The sequence below is a fragment of the Chinchilla lanigera genome, unplaced genomic scaffold, assembly GCF_000276665.1.
Source record: "Chinchilla lanigera isolate Chin_1 unplaced genomic scaffold, ChiLan1.0 scaffold00096, whole genome shotgun sequence".
Taxonomy (NCBI): domain Eukaryota; kingdom Metazoa; phylum Chordata; class Mammalia; order Rodentia; family Chinchillidae; genus Chinchilla; species Chinchilla lanigera.
The window spans coordinates 1,561,325-1,588,727 of NW_004955497.1; the positions used below are offsets into that span (position 1 = coordinate 1,561,325).

The 27,403-nt window shown below is 39.6% G+C and overlaps 1 protein-coding gene across 3 annotated transcripts in view; it reads right to left on the bottom strand.

The window, feature by feature from the left end:
• Positions 1-1,620: 1,620 nt before the first annotated feature.
• The window catches only part of Xpo4 (exportin 4), a 98,435-nt gene continuing 72,652 nt past the window's right edge, over positions 1,621-27,403 (bottom strand). For all 3 annotated transcript variants that reach the window (XM_005406312.2, XM_005406313.2, XM_013505464.1), the window contains exons 10-23: positions 23,903-24,079; positions 23,183-23,325; positions 22,520-22,665; positions 21,555-21,732; positions 16,072-16,231; positions 15,431-15,600; positions 13,676-13,850; positions 11,123-11,416; positions 10,567-10,747; positions 7,494-7,612; positions 6,037-6,167; positions 3,982-4,099; positions 3,282-3,374; positions 1,621-1,881 (exon numbers count right to left, since the gene is read on the bottom strand). In XM_005406312.2, coding sequence (XP_005406369.1) covers positions 1,684-1,881; positions 3,282-3,374; positions 3,982-4,099; positions 6,037-6,167; positions 7,494-7,612; positions 10,567-10,747; positions 11,123-11,416; positions 13,676-13,850; positions 15,431-15,600; positions 16,072-16,231; positions 21,555-21,732; positions 22,520-22,665; positions 23,183-23,325; positions 23,903-24,079 — 2,283 coding nt within the window. In that variant the 3' untranslated portion in view covers positions 1,621-1,683. The remainder of the gene's footprint in view (positions 1,882-3,281; positions 3,375-3,981; positions 4,100-6,036; positions 6,168-7,493; positions 7,613-10,566; positions 10,748-11,122; positions 11,417-13,675; positions 13,851-15,430; positions 15,601-16,071; positions 16,232-21,554; positions 21,733-22,519; positions 22,666-23,182; positions 23,326-23,902; positions 24,080-27,403) is intronic.

A 27,403-nucleotide genomic window follows, 5' to 3' on the forward strand; every position in this document is an offset into this window, starting at 1 on the left:
AAGTGGTGACTCTGGAGAATCACGCGGCCGCAGGCCCGGCGCTCACTCCTACCTGACGTCACGTGCACAGGCTGGACTGCTAGACTCGGTTTGTTAACAGCACCGAGTTACACGAAGACTTGCAGAGCACGCTGTGTGCAGATGCAGGTGCTACGCTCCATCCAGATGCAGAGCTGCGCCCACAGGACGGCTCAGCAGCCAGGCCCGTGTGGCGGCGGGATGCCTGCCCTCCACAGCGGGGCACCAGCTGCGCCGTGCTCGCACCCCCGACCTCACCGTACTGCAGGGCTCGAGGACCACACTGGACAGTTCTCTATGCCTGCAGCTTATAAATCAGCTTTCGATTCCCTAATGTAGGCCGGCACGAAGAATTAAGGAGAGCATGGCAGCAGTATAAAACTCCAGATTAGGAAGATTAAGCTAGAGAATCTAAAGTAAAATTCTTAACTTCTGAAATTAACTTTGTGTGGCTCCCGTGACAGGAGGATATCTCCCACTTTAACATAATTATTGCCCCTAATGCCCCAATGTGCAATAGTCTGTGTGAATCAGAATTCACATCTTTAAAAATAGTTATTGCTTAAGCAAGCCATTCAGAGTAGATATGGGCCGTGTAGCTAGGTTGAAATGCGCTCATATAGTTAACTACACAGGAATGCGCTTTTCATTTCACTTGTAAACTCACATAAATACATGATCAAAAGGGGCAACAGATTCATAGCAGCTAACACCCTAAGCCAACTCTGAAGCATCAAGACTTGATAGATTTCTTACAAAAACAAATCTGTCCTTTTTAAAAATTTCCCTCTTAAAATTAAGGCAATGAAATGGCTACAGTTCCTAAAGTTCTGGTTATGGAACAAAAATATACATGTATTTTCCTCCTCAAGTTCAGGCATCAGAGTATGATTAGAGATGCATATTAATTACACAAAACCTGCAACACCTGGGTGGAGAGAAAAAGGGGTGGAGGAGGAGGAGGAGAGACAGAGGGGAGAGAAGGGAGAGAGGGTATAAACAAAAAAGAAGCTAACAAACACTTGGTGATGATTTTTCTTCCTGCTAAATGACAAACAATTACTAGGGAGGAAAAACTGGAAAGCACAAAACCACTTCAGGTTTTTCAATGTCTCTCGCACTGATTCAAAATTTTCAGGATGGAGGGGTAGGACTTACTAAAACGAAGACTCCCAGGTCCAACAACCAGAGGTTCTGACTGAAGGTCTACGACTGGGCCCAAGAATCGACTTTTAAAATTAGCTCAAGTGACACAGGTGGTCTGTGGGCAACATTTTGAGAAACACTGCCTAGTACATGACCACCTAATATTGAATAGCAAAAGTTCTAAACTTTGGCCAGCCACCTATGTTTTGATCAGAGGGGAAAGGCACTGCATATGTGCCCGTATCTGTTTGCACATACAAGGAATTGCATCTCGAAATTTTCAAATCACCATTCAAAATCTACATGGCGATGTATACGGCAGATCGTGGCTAACACCCAACAGCAAAAGCTGACTCAGAGCTGACCTCTCCTGTTTCCCTGCATTCTGTGTCAAGGTTTGAGGCTCTCCGAAGTCCAAAATAGCCAAATGAACTGAGGAACAGGACAAGACTCAAGTCAACTTTCAGCAATTCAGTGTACTCTGCAGAAAGGGTCTAAATTAAGCACAGAGTTTGTGGTTTATTTTACACAAAGGAGACCACCAACATTAGCCATAAATTCTTCTAAACTTTTTAGGAAGGCCATCTTCTGCTTCCGATCCAGAGTGGGCGGAGTGCTGCTTGCCGTGAGCTTGTTGAAGGCATCTGCTAATCTCTGGTAAATGACCGGGTCTTGCTGACTCGACAGTAACGTCTCCACCAGCTCGGAATACTCAGCCTGCAGAGGAGACAAGGTGCCGGGTAATCTCACCCTTTCTATGGACTAATTCACACTGTTAGGAAACAGATACTCTTTAAATTCCCCACAAGGAATGTAAACATGTACTGCAAACGTGTACTAATAAAAGAAATTAAAAACCCCACAATCTTTTCTTCCTCCTTTTCGAGACAAAGTCTCATTGTGTAACTTGGGTGGGCCTTGAACTACATATACAGCCCAGGATGACCTCAATCTGATCCTCCTGCTTTGACCTCCTGAGTGCTGGGACTACAAACCTGTGCCACCACCTCCAGCTGACTGTACATACTTATTTTGCATTTTATATATCATCTAAGTCGATAACATGACTTTGAATAGTTCTCCAGGAGTCTGAGAGAAACCTCATTAACCAGTTCTGAGGACAGCAGTGTCTGGGAGAACGGGAACAGAGGAAGGGTGTTTCAAGCTTCCAGAGAGTGGAGCAGAGCACTCTCAGAGTTCCACACCAGCACTGTCCAGTGGCTCAGGAAGGAAGAGCGGGAAAAGGACTTCTAGATATAGAATGGCAGTGATACACGTAGGGACAAGATACACTGTCCTCCTAGTAAGCAACAAGGGATCAAACGACAGAGAAAGGTCACCGATCTGACTGGGTACCACACCTGCAGAAAGTACACGCCAGAGCAGAGTTCGAGAATGAAATCTCAGCACAGAAGTCACGGAAGTCTAGAGGAAAGGGCTTTAAATATATGCACCTCCTCAACTCCTGCCATGTTTAGAAAGGGAGATAAAACGCAGTTCTCTAGCCAGTCATTTGGCCATGTTAGAAAGCATATGAAAGCATGGGAGGGGAAGACAGGCAAGAGGCAGCCCATGATCCAAAGTGGGTCTCTGTATACACTGGGGGGACAGAAAAGTGAAGGGAAGCTAGCATAACTTTGCTTTTGTCACATTAACCCTGGATCAGTGACATTTCAGAATTGTAAAGTTCAGCAAAATAAAAAGCTGTTTTCTGTAATATTACACAAAATAATGTGTTGTCTTTACGCTTTCTGAGAGCAAACTCCACCTGGTCCCCATTCTTATTTATCTTGTCTCCTTCATAAAGTGTGAATTCCTCAAAGCCAGGAACCATAAACTCATTACTACTGATGTCTGCGCTCCTGGCTCCTCGCAGTTTTAAACAAACAAGCTGTGGGGTGGTACATGCTGCCAAGGGTGGTTGGTAACAGAGGAGACGGGAAAATGAATGCTTTTGAGATGATGAACAGTAGATAAACATGGAATAAGAGCCAAGAGCTCCTAAGGAAGCTAAGAACTACTGCCTCACTGAGTCAAGAGATCCATTAAGAACGGGGGTGGTGATAACCCATCATCTCTCTGAACAAGACAGAAGGATGTAGAGAAGGGTCCAGTACCTGGTGCAAACACACCAATGTGTAGAAAGCTTCGCCAGCTGCAGTGGTCATCTCTGTGTTGTGCTTTTGCAAAACCAGCATATCAAAAACCAACTGTAATTAAATAATAAGAACTTTATTTTTATTTATTTATTTTTTGTCTTTTTGAGACAGGGTCTCGCTATGCAGTTCAGCCTGGCCTTGAGCTCACTTTGTACCCCAGGCTGGTCTCAAACTCCCAACGATCCTCCTGCCTCAGCCTCCTGAGTGCTGGGATTACAGGCATGCGCCACCACTCCCAGCAATGAGAACTTTAAATAACAATATAGGAGGATCAGAAAATCCTCCACCCTCTCCCTGGTCCAAAAGAGAAAAAGAGGGAAAACAGTTATACTCCACTGAATCAACTAAAAATGAAACAAAAAATGTCTTTTAAAAAAAATCCAAGGATAATTTCCAGACATCACTACCTACTGTGGTATATGAATAAATGGTTATCAAATTCCTCACTATACTCGCCACATCCATTTTCAAGAACAGAAAATAAAAATGAGTGAGAAAAATGTATCCCTGAAGAATTAACCTCCAGAAAACACAGTGAACTGAAACTATTTCCTCCTCTCTAGAAGAATGTAAAGACTGCCTCATTTGAATCAAGAGTTCTGTGCACTGACTGTACTCACCAAAGCAGGTTTTCAAACCTACCAACCCGGTACCTTACCTTGAGAAAGTGCCGAGCTGCTAGAAACAGTGGCGAATCTGTTTCGTGTGCTTTTGCACACTGCTCCGCCAATGGTGTCAAAGCCTCCAGGCAGAGCTGGCAAACCTCTGAGCTCATTCTGATCACAAAGGTCAAAGAGCAAACTACACTGGATGTGCTGTACACCGGACTTACGAAAGGTAAAAAATCACAGTAACAGATGCGTGACTCTTTCTTGCTAATATGTAGTATATTATAAATGAGTTCTGAAGATTCCCAGTGTTTCAGATAATCTATAAAACTTACGGATTGGTCATGTCTAGCTTGTTGCTGTCTCCTGCATTTTTCAAAATAAGATTTACCCAGAAAATAAGCCCCAACATATGATTTTTTCCAGAGTGTTCATAATACAACTCCTTCCCCGAAAATAAGCCCAAGTAAGATTGTCAGCCAGATGGGTGTACTTAGTATATTCGTTGTAACACATAGCAGATATAATGAATTAATATCAATATAATTAAACATAAATAAGTAATTTTTTGGGGTTTTTTTTTTTTTTCCTGGTACCAGGAATTGAACTCACAACCTTGCGCTTGCCAGGCAGGTGCTGTGCCGCTGAGCTACATCCCCAGCCCAGTAAATAACATTATTGATGGTAATACTTCAAATGGATGATATAAATTATAATTAAGTATTTGTAAATACTCAAGCAGGCACTTTTTGATGAGAGGTAAACGCCTATGTGAACAGATGAACTTAAGACTTAGTACCAAATGGCCAATCAGAGTACAGACACAATGCACAAATACTGTGCGCACGTGGTTGTGCCTAACACAAACCTTCAAAATTCAGTATGTCCTGTGTTGCAGCACAGTATTTAATGCAGTTGTGGGAGACAGAGGAAACACTTTCCAAATTTTCGTGCCTGCAATTTTTCATTGCTTTTGTGTGGACCATCATCCTGTTTCTTGGTACTTCGAAATGAACTCAGGCCCTTGTGCTTGCCAGGCAGGCACTGTGCCACTGGGCTATGTCCCCCGGCCTGGACCATCATTCTTGTTTTGTTTTTTTGTCTTTTTGAGACAAGGTCTCACTATGCAGCTCAGGCTAGCCTTGAGCTCACTCTCTAGCCCAGGCTGGTCTCTAACTCACAATGATCCTCCTGCCTCAGCCTTCTGAGTGCTGGGATTACAGGCATGCACCACCATGCCCAGCTTTGGACCATCATTCTTTTTTTTTTTTTTTTTTTTGGTTTTTCTCCGGTGGACCACCATTCTTAACTGTCATCATTTTTTTTTTGGTATCATCCTTTTTTTGAGACAGGGTCTCGCTATGCAGCTCAGGATGGCCTTGAGCTCACTCTGTAGCTCAGGTTGGTCTCAAACTCACAACGATCCTCCTGCCTCAGCCTCCCAAGTGCTAGGATTACAGGCATGTGCCACCACGCCTAGCACTGTCATCATTTTTGTTGTCACTCCTGTCTTGTGAGTCTCCAATGAACATTTGATTCAGTGCAAACTCTGTGAAGCCAGCCTATACGAGGCCATGACTTGGGTGAAGAATTCACGGGCTGACATCACTGACACTGTACTGCCAGTATACCTGAGCTGCCACATGGTTCTATGGGAAAAGGAGTCACAAGACATTCAGGTTTACAGTTACGACAACGTTCCAGAAGGAGATGACATGATGATACCTGAATAAATGTAGAGTTTTCTACACGAATAAATGTAGATTGTTGTACATTAAAAAATAAGATCTTCTGAAAATAAGCGCTATTACCTCTTTTGGAGCAAAAATTAATATACAACCAAGTCTTATTTTCAGGGAAATAAGGTATTCTGTATCCAGATGAAAAGTGGTAAAATATTAACCAGCAAGCTAACCAGAGACCTATTAGTAATAGATGATACTGCCAAATGGGCCCTTAATAAGGGAATGACTTTGGGGTGAGGAGTAGAATGGCATCTGTGAAAAGAGGACAGGATGAGGCAAATTACAGAAGAAAAATACAAATTTAAAAAATATTTAAGTAAGACCCTTCCCCAGGGAACATAATATTCATTTAAAGGATATGATGTCATTCCTAGTTCCAGGGAGTACATCAGACTTTTAAACAGATCCTCAGGAAGCTGTGGTATTTTTTCAGGAAAAATCTCACAGATAAATGTGATTAATTTGTAGTACTGGTTACAAAGGGTTGGAAACTGAAAAACAAGTATTAAATATTTATATGTTCAACAATCCCTGATTTTTATTGTCATTAATGTTATAATGTAACCAACACGTTTCTAATATAACACATTCTTTAAAAAACACGCAGACGTAAATAAATGTAAAAAGAAGTTATAAAAAAAGGAATACTTTAGAAACTACTATAAAAAAGCAATAGACAGTAGAAATAATTATTTTTTTGATCACTGATAAAAACTATAGTCAGTTCCATATACTCTGTATTGTTTTTTGTTTTTTGTTTTTCTTCCGGTACCAGGAATCAAACTCACGACCTTGCACTTGCCAGGCAGGCTCTGTGCTGCTGAGCTAAATCCCCAGCCCCTACTCTGTATTTACACAGTAAATAAGACAGACAAATTCAAAATTATTAAATGACCTGGGAATAAAACCCTTCTATAAATGTGTTTATTTCCAGTTAGCATTTGGAAAAGTGGAAGTAATACAACTGTTACGTATTAAGCAGTCTTCAGTCCTGAGACTTGCAATGACTGTTTTGTATTTAGACAGTCCTAGGGGACTGAGGAAAAAGCAGGTAATCTAGTTTATACTTGAGAAAATACACATCTAAATGTTTGTTATCTGCTCAAACAAACCAACCCTAAAAGCCAACCAACACAGGTTGCCACACAAGCACTTGGCTCACAGGGTGTCAGAATGATTTCTGAGAGAGGCCTTTCTCAGGGAGAGAAGCATATGGTGAGTGAGGGCCTGCCGTGCGGGTAGCCTCGCCTTCCGAGGCATTCTCCATCTCTCCTTTCTTCCCACTGTGTCCTCCTCTTCCTTCTCCCCCTTCACATTCCAAGACAGTCACGACACAGGACCTCCCATCTGCTACAGTGCTTATGGAAAGAAGAGGCAGCCTTCCCAACTCCAGCCCTCAAAGCACATGGCAAAACTAAGCACAATCTAGTCAGAACTGCAAACATTTTAAATTGCATTCGTCTTGGTTTGTTACCATCCCATTTCTACGTACATGGAATGGCTTAGAAAATGGCCTCTTCTACTCAATTCCTCAGCTTGAGAATGATGTTCAAAAATATAATGATACATTATAAGGAAAATACAATTGATAACAAAACTCAATACCTAAAGTAACAAATTTTTTTTCTGTAGCACACCCTGACAAATGCATCGCTAATGGATCGGTGCACACAGGATTCTGGAAGCAAGCACAAGTAACCAATGGAAATGAAAAACTTCATTTTCATACATTCCTGAATTAAATCGGAGGTACATTACTGTCTCTGTGTCTCTGAGCTTCAGTACAGTTTTAATGTTCACATCCTCTCTGTAATTACCTTCAAAAGATCTTGAGACATCAAGGGCAGAATGAGGTTCACTCCATATAAGACAACATCAGCTGCAGACACCGATCTGTTTGCTGCTTGACCTGGCTCGTGTCCTCTGAACACTTCGTCTATCAAAATCAAAACAATGCAGTCTTACGGTTAGAACATCACTGAATTTCCAAGGTTCACACTCTACCTCCATGCAAATGAAAATAAATTCAAGACTTAAAGCTCCCAATAAATACATCAGTGGATAAAAGAAGAAACACGGTCACTCTCAGCCTGTGACACCCTTCTGTGTTTTATTTGCTCGAGGATCTCAGTACTTGCGGCAACAGTGCTGAGGAGGTAAGGGGAGGAGACAGTCTAGAAACAGAAGTAGATCTAATAGTTAATGTAACACAAAATGAACACAAAACCTGACATGATAGCCATTCTAGGAGTTAAATTATTTCCACAGAAGTATCTGCTTGATGTCTTAGGTGTATGGAACCTTTCTATGCTTAAATAGAACAGGGGAAAATATAGAAATGAAAATGTTAAAAACAGAAAATGGTTTAAGGGGCTGGGGATTTAGCTCAGGGGCACAGCGTCTGCCTGGCAAGCGCAAGTTTGTGAGTTCGATTCCCGGTACCAGAAAAAAAACAAAAACAAAAACAAAAAACCAAAAAAACAGAAAATGGTTTAAATCAAAAACAGTCAATACAACAAAGGATTATTATCTATATACATGTAAATTGTATCTATATATATATAAATTAATGAGAATGTTAAAACCTAAAGAGGTTAAGTATAAATTAAACACTGAAAAACAGGTCGCTCCAAGTATTTATCAAGTAGTGCAAACTTTAAAAGGTTATTATTAGGGGTTGGGGATTTAGTTCAGAGGCACAGCGCCTGCCTGGCAAGCACAAGGTCGTGAGTTCGATTCCCAGTACCAGAAACAAACAAACAAAAAAAGGTTATTACTTCTGATTCACTGAACTAAGAATGGTTTTTAAATGACAGTAAAGTATTTCATTGCTGGTAAGGATATAACGTGATAGTTATTTCCAACAGCTACACATTAAGACCTTTTGAGCATATAGTCAGAAATTCAGACAGACTTGTCTACCACTTAATGCTTTTTTACAAGGCAGTGCTACATTTTCTTTTTGTGAGAGTATCTAGGGATTGAACCCAGGGCTTCCTCCACTACAGATCTCTTTCACTTATTTTTCTCTCTATGTAATTCAGACTGGCCTCAAACTCCGCAATCCTCCTGCCTCAGCCTCCCAAGTGCAGGATTATAGGCATGTACCACCACAACTGGCTGCTGAGCTACATCTCCAGCCTTTTTCTTCCTTTTAAGTTTTGAGACCAGCCTTGCTAGGTCACTAATTTGCCCAGGATGGACCTGAACCTGCAATTCTTCTGCCTCAGCCTTCAACGTATTTTTTTTTTTTTTTTAAAGACAGGCTCTCACCAGGCCTTGAACTAACTCCTAGTGATCCTTCCTGCTCCAGCCTCCTAAACGCTGGGATTATAGGCATGAATCATCATACCCAGCAATTTTCAGTGTATCTTTAATTCTTTTTTGGAAACCAGGAATTGAACTCAAGACCTTGCACTTGCCCAGCAAGCACTGTGCCACTGAACTATATCCTGGCTTCAATGTATCTTCAAAAGAGTAAAAATGTAAATATTACTGATGTCCAAAATTAAGGAAACAGGTCATATTGCTAACTGTGGAATACCATGCAGCCATTGAAAATGTCATGACAAATTTTAATGACATGGAAAAGGTTAACATTACATTTTTTAAAATAAAAAAGACAGAAAATAAAATTGTACTTAAAACAAGACTACAAAAAAATTCTACAAATATAAAAAAAGAAATTCCCAAAATGTAATGCACAGTTGACTCTAATGGTGTCAAAATCATTGGAAATTTTTTTACCTCCGGCTTTTAAGGATAAACTGCTGTGATATTCCTACTTAAAAACAACTTACGGGGCTGGGGATTTAGCTCAGTGGCACAGCGCCTGCCTGGCAAACATGAGGTTGTGAGTTCAATTCCCGGTACCAGAAAAAAAAAGACAAAACAAACAAACAAACAAACAAAAAAACCCCAAAAAAACCCCAACTTACTCAGACTCACCCTGACTTTTCGCTAAGTCTCAGTTCTGGTTAGAAGACCCACTTTTCCCCAAGCAGGGGCAGCAGCTATCTCAGTCAGCTTGCTCTTGCTGCTTCCCCTGTGCCAGACTGTTGGGAGCCACTGAGTTGGGGACCTGTCCACTCTGGAGCCTAGGGCTTCTAACCGAACAGGACTTCCCACACTGTACTCAGCAAAGTGTGAGGTCTAAAGTAGTGGCTGTCTCAGAAGATGTGGAGGGCTCAATACAGCTTAACTCTGAAAAGCCTGGAATCTAATCTCAGTAGGGTTTGGATTTTTTTTGTTTTGTTTTTTGTTTTTTGAGACATGGTCTTGCTATGTAGTTCAGGCTGGTCCTGAATTCACTATGTGGCCCAGGATGGCCTTGAATTCCTGGTGATCCACCTGCCTCAGCCTCTGGAGTGCTGGGATGCTAGGCATGAGCCACCATGCCCAGCCTAGGGTTTGGACTTTAACGATGACTTACTGGCTATATACCTCTGGACAAGTGACTTAAAACATTCTGTGCTGCTGCTTTTTCATCTATATGGTGAGAATAATAATGGTAACTACTTTGTTTTGCATTCAGTGGAAATCTCAATAAATGGAAGGTATTATTCTTTTAAGAATGAAATTAAATAAAGTGAGCTCTTGGTCCCTACTTCAACCAAAGAGATCTTCTTTCATTTGTTTGGTACACTGAACTTCCTCACAGGACTTCCCTTAAAAATAAAAAAAACAACAGTTTGTTTTAACAACCACCACCACCTCTTAACAAGCTGAGGAAGGAGGATCACAAATTTTAGCCCAGCCTGAGAAACTGAGGGACACCTTATCTCTAAATAAAAACAAGCTCAGTGCCAAGGCCATAGGTTCAATTCCCAGTACCACCAAACAAACAAGACACACAAAACAACAAAGTTTAAAAGCCACAATAAATTTTACCTGTATCACTGAAATCTATGAATTCTTTTGACAGAAGGTTAGTAAGAAGTTCCATAATGAGAAGCAGGTCTTGATATTGTTCTTCTTCTGCTGTAACATCTATTCTTTGCCGCCCTAAGTTATTCTTCGAATATACTTGCAACAAAGTAAGGCAGGCTTCATATAAATTCATTGCCTTGGACTGTAAGAAAATATGCATGTTACACGACTGGGTAGAATCTACTGCAGAAACAAATATTAAAGAAATTTAAATTACTCTGAATTCTAAAAGTAGCTATAATACTTGTTATGATATTAAAATATTACCCATAATGAAAAGGTATGCATTAAGAATACAACAAAGTTTAAAATATTAGTCCTTCTCTAACAAAATTTTAGGACAAGAATTTATATTCATTCAGCATGACTTCCTCTAAATCATGAGTTTTTTATTAAGTCTTATTGGAAGATCTTTTGGAAGAATGAAAATAAATAACATGTATTGAATCTGAAGTATCTATCACTTCATTATACCTCGAGTTTTCCTCCTGAAGGGATGAAACTAGAAAGTGCTTACCTCTCCAAGATAGCATATCTGTTTATGTGCAACTTCAACAAAAACTTCTATAATGAGATTGACAGTCTCTGGGGTATTTTTGTATACTTCCATTAACCCAATGCAATTGGTAAGGAAATCCATTAAAAAATTAAAAAGAATGGCTACATTGTCAATCTGGGTAGCCTCAGCAATGCCACACAGGGCCTCCAGCGTGGCAGTGATCTCCTGCTTGACCTCCTCTTGCTGGCACATTTGCTGAAAGTTTTCTTGGTTTATCACTCTTAAGAATCGCTGCTGAAGTGGCTGAAGAACCTACAATGATACAGTATAAACTTTCTAACATGATTTCCTTGACTTAGATGAATATTCACTTTCCAAAACATTTCTATTGCTAGAAGTAAGACACACACAGTACCCAAATCACACACTACATTCCCCATTTTGAAGGTTATCCTAACTTCTAGAAATGATACCAAGTCATGGAACATGACTTTCACTCCCACTTATGGAATTCTGTCACTTCTCTCCATTTCTTTCCAAGTGACTAACAAAAACATGTTTAAAAGATAAAAATAATTTAAGTCACTAAGGAGGGGTCAGCAAATTTGTTTTTCCTAAAACAGATAATAAATAGTTTGTGTAAGGGCCAGGGATGTAGCTCAACTGCACAGCACCTGCCTGGCAAGCGTGAGGTCGTGAGTTCGATTCCTGGTACCCCCCCAAAAAATGTGTAGTACAGAACTATGAACCAACTGAACACAGCCATTTCTCAAAAAAAAAAAAAAAAAAACAATGTACAAAAACAGACACAGATCATATTTGGTCCATGCGCTATAGTCTGCATGCTTGGCTCTACAGTCAGCTTAATACAAAGCTGTTGGTTGCTTTTAACTTGCTTCCTTCCTCCTGGCACAAAACGTTAGATAACCAGTCCTGTCCTGTGTGTAAAAGTGAACATTCAGGCTTAGGGGCAAGATGTTTGCCTAACATAGAAAACCTTGGTTTGGATTCTCAGCACCACCAAAAAAAAAGGAAGTGAGTATTCACAGTATCTTAGTTCTGTCTAAAGCTGTTCACACAACAGTTATTTAAGCTAGAAATTCTGGTTTGTTTCACTAGAAATAGCCTGGTTCCCACTAGTTACAAAATCACAGAAGACTGCCTGATTCCATCACTGTACCTCTTCTCAGACACTGAGAGCACTCTAGACACAAGCACTTCAGGAGGGCAACCTACATACATGCTTCTCCCTGACTGAAAGCTGCTTATATAGTATGTCTGCGGTGCTTGTTAAGGGTTCAACTGTGTCTTCTTAAAAATTCACCTGTGGAAACCCTGAGAATGTGACCTTACTTGAATAGTCATTGTAATCAGTTAAAATTAGGTTATCTGGGGTAGGGCGGGCTTCGATAAAAAGAGGGAAATGTGGACGCGGAGAGACGTACAAGGGGAACACCATGTGAACAGGAAGGCAGAGACTAGGAGATACATGTCCAAATCAACAATGCCCAAGTCTTAACTAATATATATATATATATATATGGGTTTTTTGGCTTTTCCCTTCCTTCTCCCCTTTCCCCCCATCCCAGTTTCTCTTTCCTTTTGAACAGTTTCTTCCCTTTCTACAATACCTATTGTACCTTTTTGGATCTATTTACTCTTTCAGCTTCCCATACCACGGAGACAGTACGATGCTTACACATGTGCATCACCTGATTTATTTCAATTATGAGTATGGTCTCAAGTTGCACCCATTTACTTATCAAAGTCTCCAGTTTATCCTTTATGGCCTAGTAGTACTCCACTGTATAAAAAGACCACATCTATTTTATCTGTTCCTTAGTTGATGGGCATCTGGGTTGTTTCCAAGATCTAGCTATTACAAACTGTGCTGCTATAAACATGGGTAAACATATATTGCTGTGGTATGATGTTTTTAATTCTTCTGGGAAGATATCCAGCAGGAGAATAGTTGAGTTGAATGGGACCTCTAATCCTAGTTTTCTGAGGAATCTCCACACTGATTTCCACAGTGGTTGCACCAGTCTACACTCCCACCAGCAGTGGAGAAGGGTCCCTTTCCCTCACACCCACTCTAGGATTTGTTATGGGCTGATTTCTTGATCATAACAGCCATGCTTTCCGGGGTGAGATGGAGTCTCAGTGTTGTCTTAATTTGCATCTCTCCACTGACCAGTGATGTTGATCATTTTTTCATATATTTATTGGCTGTTCGTATTTCTTCATCTGAGAAATGTGTATTCATCTCAGATACCCATTTTTAGACCAGCCAATTTCTAATAATAATTTAATACACCAGTTTTAGGCCCTCATCTGAGTCGAGAAAATGTGCCTAAACCATAGAACACTTGATAATAGTCAATGTTGTCAAATAAGCAAGTTCAGACAAACCATGAGACAGTACAGTATTTGCCAAGTAATAACCTTCAGCCTATTCATTAGTGGAAAAAATATTAGAAACTATGAATGAAATGATGCCGTCTCCACAGACTTTTAGAGCAACACACAGGAGTGCACAGGAGGGCACAATAAAGCAGAGGGAACCATTACCTCTGTCCAATACTGTTGTTTGGTTTCTGTGTCCATATGCGCAAAGCCTCCTAAGACTAGAGCCTTCATCAACGTCCTCTGCACAGGGCTAGACAGGAAATTAAGAGGTGGGCTTCGGCTCGCAAACTGTTTAGCTAGGTTCCACCAATTTTCACACTGAATTACTAAGTTTGCCCTACAGGGAGAAACAACAAAACAAAAGATGCACTGCTTTCACTGTACGTAAATATACTGAGAAAACAAAAATTGAACATAATCAATATTTATTTATTTATTTGTGTATTTATTTATTTAGGCAGGGTCTTGCTATGTTGCCCGGGCTGGTCTCAAACTCGTGACTGCAAGTGATCCTTCCATCTTAACTCCTGCATAGCTGGGACTGTAGGTAACTGCCACCACCCCTGACTGGATTTAATTAGCTTTTATAACATAGTACAATCAACACAGTGTATATTCTGGAGTCACACAGGTTTACATTCAGACTTCCTTAGTCACTTAACAATGTAAAATGAATGTCTCTTATTTAATGTCTCTTAATCATAAGTTTTCCAATCTGCAAAAAGGGGCAGCAATAGTCATAACAGGCCTAAATCTCATGCCTGAGATTAATACAGTGATGAAAGGAGATGCTATTTATGAAATGCTCAGTGAATGCTCAATAAATTATAAGAATTCAAAAAATAATAGCCAGTAGCAATAGTAATAACAATAGTAAGGCTATGTTCCTATACAGCAAGAAAAATGAAAACATTTCCACAATCTGCTATGGAAAGCATTAAAAATTTTACTTTGTAACAACTTTGAGTATCAGTTCTCATCAAGATGAGGATAATGCTAATATAGATCAGGATAATAGTAAGATGAGGATAACTAAAATAATAATCCTCATAATATAAAATATATAAATATTAAGTATTAGCATAAAAAAATCCTCATAATAAGACGAGGATAACTAAAAAAAATCAAATAAGAGTATTCTACGCAAGTGTTTTTATAACCATAGATTATTAAGTAAGATTTATGCATTACTCATCAGGGTCTTTATTTTTCATTTATTTTTTTGAGACAGGGTCTTGCTATGCAGGTCAGGGTGGCATCCAGCTCACTTTGTAGCCCAGGCTGGTTCTGAACTTGCAATGATCCTCCTGCCTCAGCCTCCCAATTGCTGGGATTACAAGCGTGTACCACCACGGCCGTCATCATAAGGGTCTTTAATGCTGAATCCTTGAATAATCAATGTAATCCTCACTTGTAAAATGAGAATGCCCCACTTGCATTTGTAACAATTTAAAAACTAAGGGGCTGGAGGGTTGGGGATTTAGCTCAGCGGCAAAAGTGCCTGCCTGGCAAGCGCAAGGTTGTGAGTTCAGTTCCCCGTACTGGAGAAAAACCAAAAAAAAAAAACCAAAAAAAAAAAAAACCAAAAAACTAAGGGGCTGGGGATTTAGCTCAGCGGAACAGCACCTGCCTGGCAAGTGCGAGGTCATGAGTTCGATTCCCGGTACCGGAAAAAAAAAAAAAAAAAACCCCAAACAAACAAACAAACAAAAACATGCAATTTAAAAACTATTTCAAAACAATAGTTTTAATAACACACTACTACTCCAAAAATGTAGAATATATCTAGACTTAAATTGTGTGATCATTTACCAGTGAAAAGACCAGGCTAGAAAACAAACAATCCCCTCTCCCTCCCTCGTCCCTTCGTCCCTCCTTCCTCCCTCTCTCTCATCCTCCCTCCAACAATGGACTTACCTTTCTCTTCTTTCCACCAGAGTGACAAGGAGCTGCACAGTATCATTTGCGAGGTCCTGCTCACTACTCCAGACTGAGAGGTTACTGATGACTTTTTGTAAGAGGTAGCCAATAATCCACTGAGAGCCTTCTGTATCTGCTCCAAATGCCGTACTGAATGGCAGACTTATCTTAAGAGTGAAAACAAATTTCGTAAGCTTGGAAAGAAAAATCAGCTGAGAAAATAATAAACAGAAAAATCACAGTGGTGTTGGCATCTAAATCCTACTTGTATAAACAACTCATTTCTATAAGTTCAAAACATCCCCAACGCACTCATGTTTTCTGATCTGACTTTTCTGTCCACTTTGTCCTTATATTGTCAACACATTAACTTGACATTTAAACCAAATACAAAGAACATATATTAATCTATTACCAAATAGCAATTTGTATCTTAATACTGGTTAAAATAAAAAAAATCTAACAATGTACTACAATGTACTCTAAAAAATTATAAAATCACATGTCAGTCTTCAGTTTTCTTTAATACAGATATAACAGTTCCACTCTGAAGAAAAATATCAATAGGAAAAATATCCCTACTTCTATAATTGCCAACATCATAAATCCAAAAAAAAACAACATTTTTACATTCTGACCTGATCATATAGTTTTTCATCCACAAGGAGATAAGTCTTGGCCCAGCGTTTTAGAAACCAAACAATATCTTTGCCCATTTGAGGGCTTAGTAGATGAGTAAGATCTGCTCTTATTGCTCGAGATTCAACTTCTGAAACTCTCAGAACAGCGGATAAAAGCCTGTAGGTATAAAACAGAAGTCATCTATTGACTTAGTGATTGCCTACCCATATACATATATTATTTCCCCCTTAGAAGTCCTTTTCTCTTTCTCAATTTCCTGGATTTAGGCCAGGCTTATACTTGAAAATTTCATCAACAGGATTGTAGATAAATGGGTCACAAAACAAAGGAAGAGAGAGAGAGAGCCTTCCACTGAAGTTGCAGCTGCCATGTATAAATCTCAGTATTACTATCTAAGGGGAATTTTCATATTGGAAATAGAGAAATCTATAGTATTAAACATTCAGAGTACATGCCAAATTCTTTCAGCATTCCATCATTATTTAAGACTCCCTGTGGTAGGCACAGTCTACTGTTCCATATCATAAAACACAAGCGCTGTCATGAAGTATGATCTGGGAACTGACTCATCTAGAATGTTTTGACAATTGAATCTTATCTCCAAATCTGATAGAGCTACTTAATTCCTAATAAGTGTGATTCCTAGTGGTATTTTAAATAAAAATTATGCTGGAAAGACTACCTCTTTAAATGCACATACTGTCCTTTCCTACACTATATAATTCATACAGCCATGTGGCATCAATAACATAGCATGACATGGGCAAGTAAAAATGTCCTAGGAGTGGGAAGCACATGGCCTTTAGATAGATATAGATAGACAGACAGACAGATAGACAGACAGATGGGTAGGTAGACAGATATCACTTGACTCTGCCAAAAGACAAAGAAGCAGAGGCTATAAGGAAAGAGCCCATGGCAACACCACTTAACATACACCTCAGCGCCGAGACTGGGCTTCTAACGGGGGTTTGACCTCTGCTCCTTTCCTCAGCCATCTTAGGAAGACTGACATCTCGTCATGAAATCAGATGCACAAGTTTCAGTTCTTTTTCAGTTCTGATGCCTCCGAAGTCCTCTGTGCTGCTGAGCACTCTGTCCTGCGGACCCCGTCCCATACACCCCCAGCACATGTGCCATCCCCACACCCACACCTGCCTGCTTACTCTCTCATTTCTGCAGCAGCCTTTTCTTCTGACCTCCTTGAGGACCGGAGGTTTGAGGTTCTACCCTTGGACTTCTCTTCTCACTATCCACACAGTTCTCAGAACACCAGTGCTCAAACTTTCAAAATTTCTTTTAGGAAATATGTGAACAAAACCCCTAACGATCACATATTTTAAGTGAATGTACCAGATTTTCCCTGTAAGATTAATTTTAGATATCATTTCCAGCCTATCAGATTTCGAAGTAAAATGGTTAAATTAACACAATGCAATTCAACCATCATAGTGCTGAGAGCCACTACCATCCATTCAAAAATGTAAACAAGTATTTCTTTATTTCAATTTCACCTCCCCATATATTTTCTTAATAGGTTTATATGTTGAAATATTTTACCAGTCACACTGGTTCTATGATACAAATGTCTGTCTATTAAAAGATAATGTTTTAAGAATTTCAAATGACCACTGGACTGTAAGTATTTAAAAATGTCTTCTGACTGAAAAATCACTGTAATATTAAAATTATACAGTTGAAAAAGAAAACATTTGAATTATGAAACACAAGATACAAGTTTGTGCATCTTGAGGCTAACGTAGCAAGGCTGCTTTTCCCAGTCTGTTCGTGTCGTCCTCACTTTGGCAGCACCTACACCCGTTTGTTCCTATCTGTGACTGACTATTTTACTGCCAGAAGGAGCCAAAGTTGAACATAATTCCTATTCTTCATTTCAACAGATATAAACACTGAAAAACTTGTTCACATAAATGGGAGGTTTTCTTTTTTGTATTTTTGAGACAGGGTCTAGCTGTGCAGTTCAGGCTGGTCTTGAACTTGCAACAATCCTCCTGCTTCAGCCTCCCAAGTGCTGGGATTACAGGCGTGCGCCACCATGCCCAGCAATAGAAGGTATACTTACAATAGCAAGATCACCCAATTACATGAATTTCTTCCAAATTATATGGCAAAAATCACACGGATTACTTGAAAAATTAGCTTTAACAGCCCCTGAGTTGGTACTGGCCTGGTCCTGCTCAGTGTTACGTGATGCAAAGGCCTGCCTCTCCTGACGAGCTGCACGCTCTGGCCCTCCATCAGCCAGCACCGCGCCGTGAGGAGCTGCCCTGTGACACTGCAGTGTGCAGGCTCTTACGGAAGTGCCAATCCACACAGCAAGGTGCGGAACGAGTGAGCACTTTAGCTTTCTTTTGTCAAATGGAAGAAAGATGGATGAAAGAATAGGCGGGCTGTGCTCAGGATGTCACTGGGGAGCCCCCAGGGAGCCCGTCATCACCTATCTTGTCCTTTCCACCACGTTTGGTGATCAGCAAAGGCCTGGAGAGCTCCCTCAGAAACACGTCTCAAACCCGCAGGCCTCTTTCTACCTTTGCTTCAAGACTACTAATGAAACATATCCCAACTTGCCTGTAAATCTATCTTCCATAAAGAAACACCCTAAAACAACTGGGTCAGTTCATTTCCTACCACAAGTCCTTCCCCTCATTTCCATCCCAGCCGCATGAGCCCCATTCACAACGCCCCATCCCCATCTCACCTACAGGGGACAGCACCCTCCCCGCATTACCAACACAGTCGCACCAAGCTTACACTCCCACCCTGCCTCTCCTCCTCTCACGGTCTGGAATATTCTGAACTCTCCTCCTTGAGGCAGCAGTTTAAATGAAAGCCATCTCTTCTGAGAAATCCCCTCTGACCCTCCTGTACCAGCAGAAGAGTCTAGTGTACCTCTACAGCACTTTTCTTTTATCTTCAGACCCTAGCACGAAGGAAAGCTGAAGAAAAAAACTGATCAAAATTTTTAATTCTTGATATTCTCAAGATTAACTGCTCAATCCTACAAAACTTCTTAAACCTGCTATCTAAAAACACTTTCTATCCCAGACAGCACATCAATCCTAGATTGTATTTGCATTTCATAAATCAAAAGATGGCACAACAGACCAAACACTGTTTTCCCTTCTCATGAACCTTACTCGTCTCTCTCTGGCCTGGACAACACCTTTCTCCTGGATTACTGCAACTAGCCTCATATGCCTGTTCTCTTCCATCATTCACACTCAATGCATTAGACTAACATTTTTAACATACATGCTCCTCTTCTGCTCAAAACCTTATGACATAGCACCCCATGGCATGGAAGCCAAAGATGTCACAAAGCCCTGAAACCCTTATCTGGCTTCCCTCCATTTCCCCAACTCCACTTCTTACAAAATCCTACTCACTCTGCTTGGCCGCCAATGGTATTCTTACTATTCCCTGCACAGGTGAGCCATTGCAGGGCCTCTGCATTAGCTGTTGCTCTGCTTAGAATGCTATCTATCCCCATGAAAGGAACACCTTCAAGGTTCCCTTACCAACCTCAACTAGACGGTCACCTCCCGAATAAAGCTCACATGGATCACCTCAGTGATTAATTAATTAACTAATTAATTAATTACCTTTTGGAGACAGGGTCTCACTATGCAGTTCAGGCTGGCCTTGAGATCACTTTGTAGGCCAGGCTGGTCTCTAACTCACAATGATCCTCCTGCCTCAGCCTCCTGAGGCTGCTAGGATTACAGGTGTGTGCCACCACGCCTGGTTGGATCACCTATTTAAAAACCACAATAATCCCTGATGTCTGTACTGATCCCACTACCTCTCCTGCCTTCTTAGCCACAGCATTTACCACCCACTAACGCACCACATGATTAACTTACTGGTCATCTCTTCCCTTATGAGGAGCTCATTTCGCTAGCTCTGTTCACTGGGCTATCCCAAGTAGCCACCAATTAAGAGGACTCAAGGCCTGCACCAAGCACCCACCAACACCCGGTGCTCAGGAAGTACTCAATAACTGCTTGTTAAATGACAGCTGTTGCAAGAATGCAAACTACATTCTTAGGCAAAAAAGGAACATTTCTCCAATATGCCAGTCAATTTCACACTATTAAAAAAAAAAAAAAATTTCACACTATTCTTTGGGTTTAAAAAAATTATAAATTTCTTTTTTGGTCCCAACCTGTACTCTCACATACAGAAATGTCTTCCTCTCACATCTGACACCTAGGACTGGAAGAAATTGAAGAAGCACTTAAAGATACAAGGAAAGCATTCCTAACAGTATTAGCCAGGCCAGAAATATGCTGATATAAAATATGACAACACCCTGAAGTGAACTGTCTTTGTAAGTAACGTCAACCACAAAACAAAACAGGGCAAAAGCACTGATTTCTTTCTTTCTTGTTTTTTGGTACCAGGAATCGCACTCATGACCTCATGCTTGCCAGGCAGGTGTTGTGTCCCTGAGCTACATCCCCAGCAAAAGCACTGGTTTCCAGAGACCTTAAATCAAATGACTATAGTAATCCCAAGAGAAAGATTTAAAACTTTTCCAATGAAGTATCGATATTTTACTCCAAAAAGAGAATATAAATACCAATGAAGGAAATAAATTCCCAACTATTTTATTGGTATGTTTATCTCAATTTGTAAAAGATTGTATTTTCTGTTGGTTTACGTGATGTTCACATATTTTTGCATAAAAAAAGAATGACGGGGTAGCACATGTTTGAATTATTGATCTTTCAAATGACAAAAAATGTTATTATCATTACTGACATCTCTGCCTACAACCTAAATTTCAATTAACCTAAATTTCACTTAAAGGATGCTGAAATGTAAAATGCTGTTTTCAAATCTACTTCTAGAAGCAGATGTAATCCTGATTTGCCCATCTAACTACACAACTAAGAGCTAATGAAAATTCTGCCATTGCTATTAGTGAATCCCTCACTTAATGCACTCTGCTATTTTGTAACTGCCTCTGACAGGCCTCTTAAGATTCACATATTCAGGATAAATATTTTCATTTTATAAAATAAGAATTATGGTTTTCTTAAGAAAGCCATTGAAACAGTTTTAGCTTTCATGAACAATAAACACTTGTTAATATTCACCTGGTTTCTAATAATCTCCAATTCTTTTTTGCTTTTTAAGGCTGTCTGCACTGCTTTCTGATGGATAAGTGCTGTGTCTGTCACAGGTTACAATGAATCTCCTCTGGAGTCTAGACTTAGCTTAACGTTACACTTGTTTTCTTCAGTACTGGATGCATCTGTGAATCCCCACTCAAGTGCTACTGCCTAAACATACTGAGTACTGAGAACTTGTCATCCCTGTGTACTTCCAGGCTTTTCCAAGTTTTCTCTCCCTCATGTGCCTGATGAACAGCGTGCCTATCTGTCCAGTCATCTACCCATCAATTTTTAAAACAGTATAAATTACAAGAGCACAGCTATAGAGTTCATATTACCTAATCACAGAATCTGTTCTGTTGTACCCTGGGATGGAAGAAGCTTTTTCTCCTGGAGATCCCAAAATTTGAAGTGTTGTATTAATGTCAACTTCAGATGAATGCTTAATGGAATATTCCATTATTTCTGGAGGTATTAGCGGAGTCTCTCCCTGAGTATCATCAGCTAAGAGGTAGCCTTCAGTTTAAAAAAAATTAAAAATGAACACTTAACAAATCTGTATTTATCAAATTGCACTATAAATGTTTTCAGTTTTGTTTTATATACATCCCATAAACTGATGTAAAGGTAAATTACAAATGTTACTCTGTTAATTTCAAGTTGATGAGAAAAAACTTTCAATGTCTAAATAATCTCAAAATTACATCAAAAGACAAGTGTTTTATCTATCAGTTTTATAATTCATACTGACATGTTTGCTTTTTAATCTACTTTTTAATAATTTTCAGTAATATACTTTCTAAAGTGAATAGGAATTCTGCTATTATTGTTATAAGAAATCAATACTGAAGAATGCCTTTCCAAAGGTCAAGATTTTTTTCTGATTATTTAGAATACAGAAGCACTAACAGTATGGTTGCTAAGAAAGAAGACCCAGAAAGGCAGACTGCCTAGATCTGTGTTCTGGCGCTAAACATTAACAGCAGTGTGACCACAGAGCAGTTTCTTTTACTCTCAGCTTCTTCTGCTGGATGGGGATGGTGGTGATAAGCGTAAAGTACCCAACAGTAATGCAGTGAGCGACTACAGGACTCACATAAAGCAGCCCATGTCCAGCAAGCACCGAACACACGTGAGCCAGTACTTTTTAAAAGAATGCATTTATAGCTTTGTGGCAGAAAACAGTTATATTCAAATTTCATCCAATACAGTATATGAGCTACTGCTTTTATTATGTTAAGCTTCTAAATTTTAGGGCTTAAACTTTTTGCTGGTAACATTTGAAAAAAACCAAGTAACCAACCTGTAACTAAAATCAGCCAGTGAATATCTTCATAAAGATCATCAAGCATTTTGTGGTCAATGGTGCTTGAACCAGGTGAAGCAAGTAATTGTTGCTGGTGTCGTTGTAACTGACCATGGAGTCTTGTTACTCTTTCTTCTAATAAACTAAAAGAAGATAACAAAATAAAACAAAACACAATAGCGAGTTTAATATGTAAAGACCTAGAACAACTGATAACTTCCATATAGCAGACAACATAAATCAAGATGTTAGCGTAAAAACACATATACAAAACACTATAGTACACAATTATTCTCACAGCACTATAGGAATTGTGATTTATTGTTTATGACACAGAATTAAACAATGCTTTAAATGCTTTACAAACAATCAAGGTTTACAACAGGCATTTGAAAACTGGTTATTCCAAGTTTTATTGATACGGGTCAAATCATTTCTCATACCATGTTTTCCATAATCTTTCTGCCATCTATGTTGTAGTGCCTGGGCTCCAAATGTATAAGCCAAAGAATGCAATCATGAGTATGTTTCTGTCCATTTGGTCCAGTGTGCTGGGATACGGGGCGGGGGTGTTTAAAGTCTTTAAACACTTTAAGTGCTCTCCAGGGAATTGTGAATAGAGAATATTTGCTCCATGGGATTTCTTTGGACTGTGTGTACCTTGTCAGAAGAGGTATACAGTGTTCTGCAGCAATTCTTCCTAGCATTCCTACACTGGCTAGTTGATCAGAAAACTGGTCTCGGTCATCTTCTTGAAGTTCACTTATTTCTTCTTCCTCACGAGAGGCCACACCATTGGCAGTCTATTATAGGTGAAAGAAACAATGAGAAACTGCATGGACTATCTTCTTTAGTAAGAGGTAAATTTCTGTGGCCCTGTGAAATAGCTTTAGTACTACAAGTGGACAGGCAAGCCAGGCAGAGCCAATCTCCAGTCTACGGACTTCTTTCTTTCCATACCAGCAGCACTTGTAGTTATCAAAAGGAGGAAAACACAAAAGAAAAAGAAGTACAGCTTTCACTCCCTATTGCATGTGGTAAGCACAGAGAATTACACACTCACGACCCACCTCCTATACCTGAGTATTTCACATGTCACTAACTGCTCTGCTACCCTGGTCTTTTGGATATAGGAAGTCATTCATTAGCACATGACAACTAGCAAGACAGAGGAGGGCACTGAAAACTGAAAAAAAAAAAAAAAAAAAAAAAAAAGGCAACTGTAAGCAACATTTCATTTAACAAGAGCTCATTTAGAAAGCAAGGTTCTCTTTTGCTCTCAGCAAATCTTTGGAAGGAGCTAAGTTTCTGGCATTAATAAGGTCTAATATAATGTATACAGCCTCCGATGACTGTATTACCACCTGGATTAACACTTACCAAGTTCCTCGTGCCATCTGGAGCAGCTAGGTGGCACTGGATATAGGAATTGAAAACTTGAACTGCATGTTGAGTAAAAAAGCCTTTATGGAAATGTTTATCATCTTGGACCAAAGTTAGCCAGGACTCCAGCAATTTATCATATGCTTCCATGTATACCATGTCATCTTTATCAAGCTAAAAGAAAAGAACATTCATAAAACAATGATTCCATTCCTAAGTTCACACCTTAGAAAAACTCTCAAAAGGGCTGAGCACCTGCCTAACATGTGTGAGGTCTTGGGTTCAATCTGTAGCACTGGAGGGTGGGACAGAGGAGAGCAAAATATGTACTGGAAACATAGAAGAATGTTCATAGCAACGCTATAATGGCAAAGGAGGAATGTGCAAAAGGTCATTTACAAGACAACAGAAAAACAAATCGTGATATAATATACACTGACATATCTTACAGTGATACACATGATTAAAAAACAAAGCAAGGGAATGATAAACTTCCCAACTGTGGTCATCTCTGTTGCAGGAGATGGGATAAAGTAGCAGCAAAGAGATGAGACTGATACAGAGAACACATAACATCAACAGGTAATAGTAATGCTCTTGAACTGGAGCACAGGCTCACACACTGCATTTTGTATGTTTTAGAAACATGTATATAATATATATTATAATTACTTATAATATGTAACATCATAAAATCTTTGATAGTAGTTTTAAGGGTTAAAGTACATAAAATGATAAAAAAAAACTGCTAAAATGTCTAAATGCAGTGCTCAATTTATTATTAGTAGCAAAAGGTGGTTTTATTCATTAAGTAGAAACATATTAAATGCGAAGAGCTAAGAACTGGAACACAGAGATAAATAAGATGCTTTCTTCCCACAGAAACATCTGTGCCTGTTTATACCCTGTACTTAACATGTGCTTTACAAACATCATTTGTTAGGTCTAACGTTTATCTTGCCAAAACAAACAGACTGGTAACATATCTTAAAGGAAGTTCAGAACAGTGTCCTCTGATCTACAGTCTCAAAAGGAAAAAAAAGCAGGACCTTCTAAGACCTATCTACATCAAGTTTTGGTATCTAAGCCATATATGTTCTCATAGCTCAGTCATATATAGAAAAGTCTAAATAAAATGTAAAAGTCTATTTGTAAAAAATAAGTCTCATATACCCTTCTATTGTTCAAAGAACTCTCAAAAATCTTTTCTGCTGAACCCTGATATTGGACAAGCAGATCACAGGAAGAGTCTAAGCAGCCCAACACATTGAACAGGGATTTAAATAAAAACTATAGATTTCTCTAAAAAAATCCTTCTGGATACCAACCATCAGACAAAGTGTGAGAGATCTGGCTGATGACAATTGGCAAGCAGATCTTCTCATCACAGAGGGCTGAAACCTAACCTAGCGCTTTTTCATACCTTGGCCCTGCTCCATGACCACCCTGCCAAAGCCCAGCAGGCAAGCCGGCAGCACGTGCACAGAAATGACTAAGGAGACCAAGCTAGAGACTATGTGCTCATAGCCCGGCTATGGTCAGGCCTGCTGCCAGCGCGGCTTTGGAGAGGGGCTTAGAGCTTATGAGACTACTTGACCCCACTTTACTCCATTTGGAAATGGAGGGTAGAGAAGGTAATCAAAATATTTCAGCACTTCTCCCTCAGTGTCCGTAATTAGCCTGAAAGTGCTTAGAGAAGTGAACTTGCAGGCCATCAGACACAGGAAAAAACCTGCCTAACTGCTTTGCTGAACACAGAATCCCAAAATACAGTAGAGGTTAATTTTTTTGTGAAAATGCTGTCAAATGAAGCTTTGGGAAGAAAATTTTCCATATTATGAATCTGTCCCCTTTTCACAAACTGAATTTCAGAGATTAATGTTACAGTATGCTTCCAACTGTGTGAAACTCTGGAAAAGGCAAGTTAGAGAGACAATGAAGATCCACTGTTGTGAGAGGCTTTGGGGGGAAATAGGTGAAATATGGAGGTTTTCAAGACTAGTGAAAATATTTTGAATAATACTATAATGGGGGCTACATGTGTAAACCCACAGAATTTATACAAAGAATGAGCTGTAATGGAAACAACGGCTGTCATGTATGTGACAGTGACCCACCAGAGCAGGTTCCTCAGCTGTAACAAACCTACCACGCCGTGGTGGGATACTGAGTGGGGGGATGTGAAGGCAGGAGGTTGTGCGTGTTCCAGCGCGAACAGAAATTCTGCATTTTCAGTTGCTTTCTTTCCTTTTTTTTTTTTTGGTTTTTGAGACAAGGTCTCACTACGTAGTTCAGGTTGGCCTTGAACTCACTATGTAGCCCAGGGTGGCCTTGAACTCACGGCATTCTTCCTGCCTCAACCTCCCGAGTACGACACCATGCCTGGTTTCACTTAATTTCTTGCTGTGAATCTAAAACTGAACTAAAATAAAGGATATTTATATTTGCATCTGTCTATATAGATGTAGTATCAAGATACGTTTCAAAAAGATAAATCTCATACTGGGCTAGTTATAAATTTGGCTATTATACTGCAAACAACTCCAAATCTATGCCTAAGAATGATGGTACTACAGTTACTAGTAGATATTTGCTATAATCTGTCCTACTACAATGTGTTTTTTTCTACGAACAGCAAATAACACTTCACTTTTTCCCACGAAATTAGAAAGTTCCTTCTGTTGATCATCAGAATTCTTTGGTTTTCCTTTTATTTCTTTTAATGGTGCTGCTGATCAAATCCAGGGCTTCATGCATGCTAGACAAGCGCTCTACCACTGAGCTACATCCCAAGACCAGGATTATTTTCATATGTAAACAAAAATGGTTAAAAGTAGAAATAATCGTAGCGGGGAAGTCTGGAATAACTGTCACAGAAAATTGTGTTTCTAAGGAACAACTTTAACAAGTCCCTTAACTTTACACAGAATGACAGATTTCATATTTCCAGCCTAAAGCTGCTGCTATGGTATTATTCTTTTTTTTTTGGTTTTGGTTTTTTTTTCGGTACCGGTAATCAAACTCACAACCTTGTGCTTGCCAGGCAGGTGCTGTGCCACTGAGCTAAATCCCCAGCCCCAGTATTATTCTTTATAAGAATTTGTATGTGAAAACAGATTCAATTGTGAGAGACTACAGAGGCTGAGATAATGTGCAAGGACATTGGCTGGGAAGCTAGGAAGTTCACTAGTAGCACCCACTTTCAGACCTGAAAGGAGTTACGCAACTAAAACCTGCTTATAGTAACAGAAGGGAAAAAACAAAAACAAAAACAAAAAACATCAGGTAGACGAGAGTGGAGGGCTCTACCAATGTAGTTTTTCTTATTCGTTATACTGTAAGAATGATGTATTTCACAATAATTTAACATTTATATGCCCAAGCTCAATGACATTACACAAATAATATGTGCATCATACAGTGTAAATTATTAATAAGGACACACAAAAGATCAAAGACTGAAAGAGCCGTATTGACTTATGCTGTTATTCATCTGCT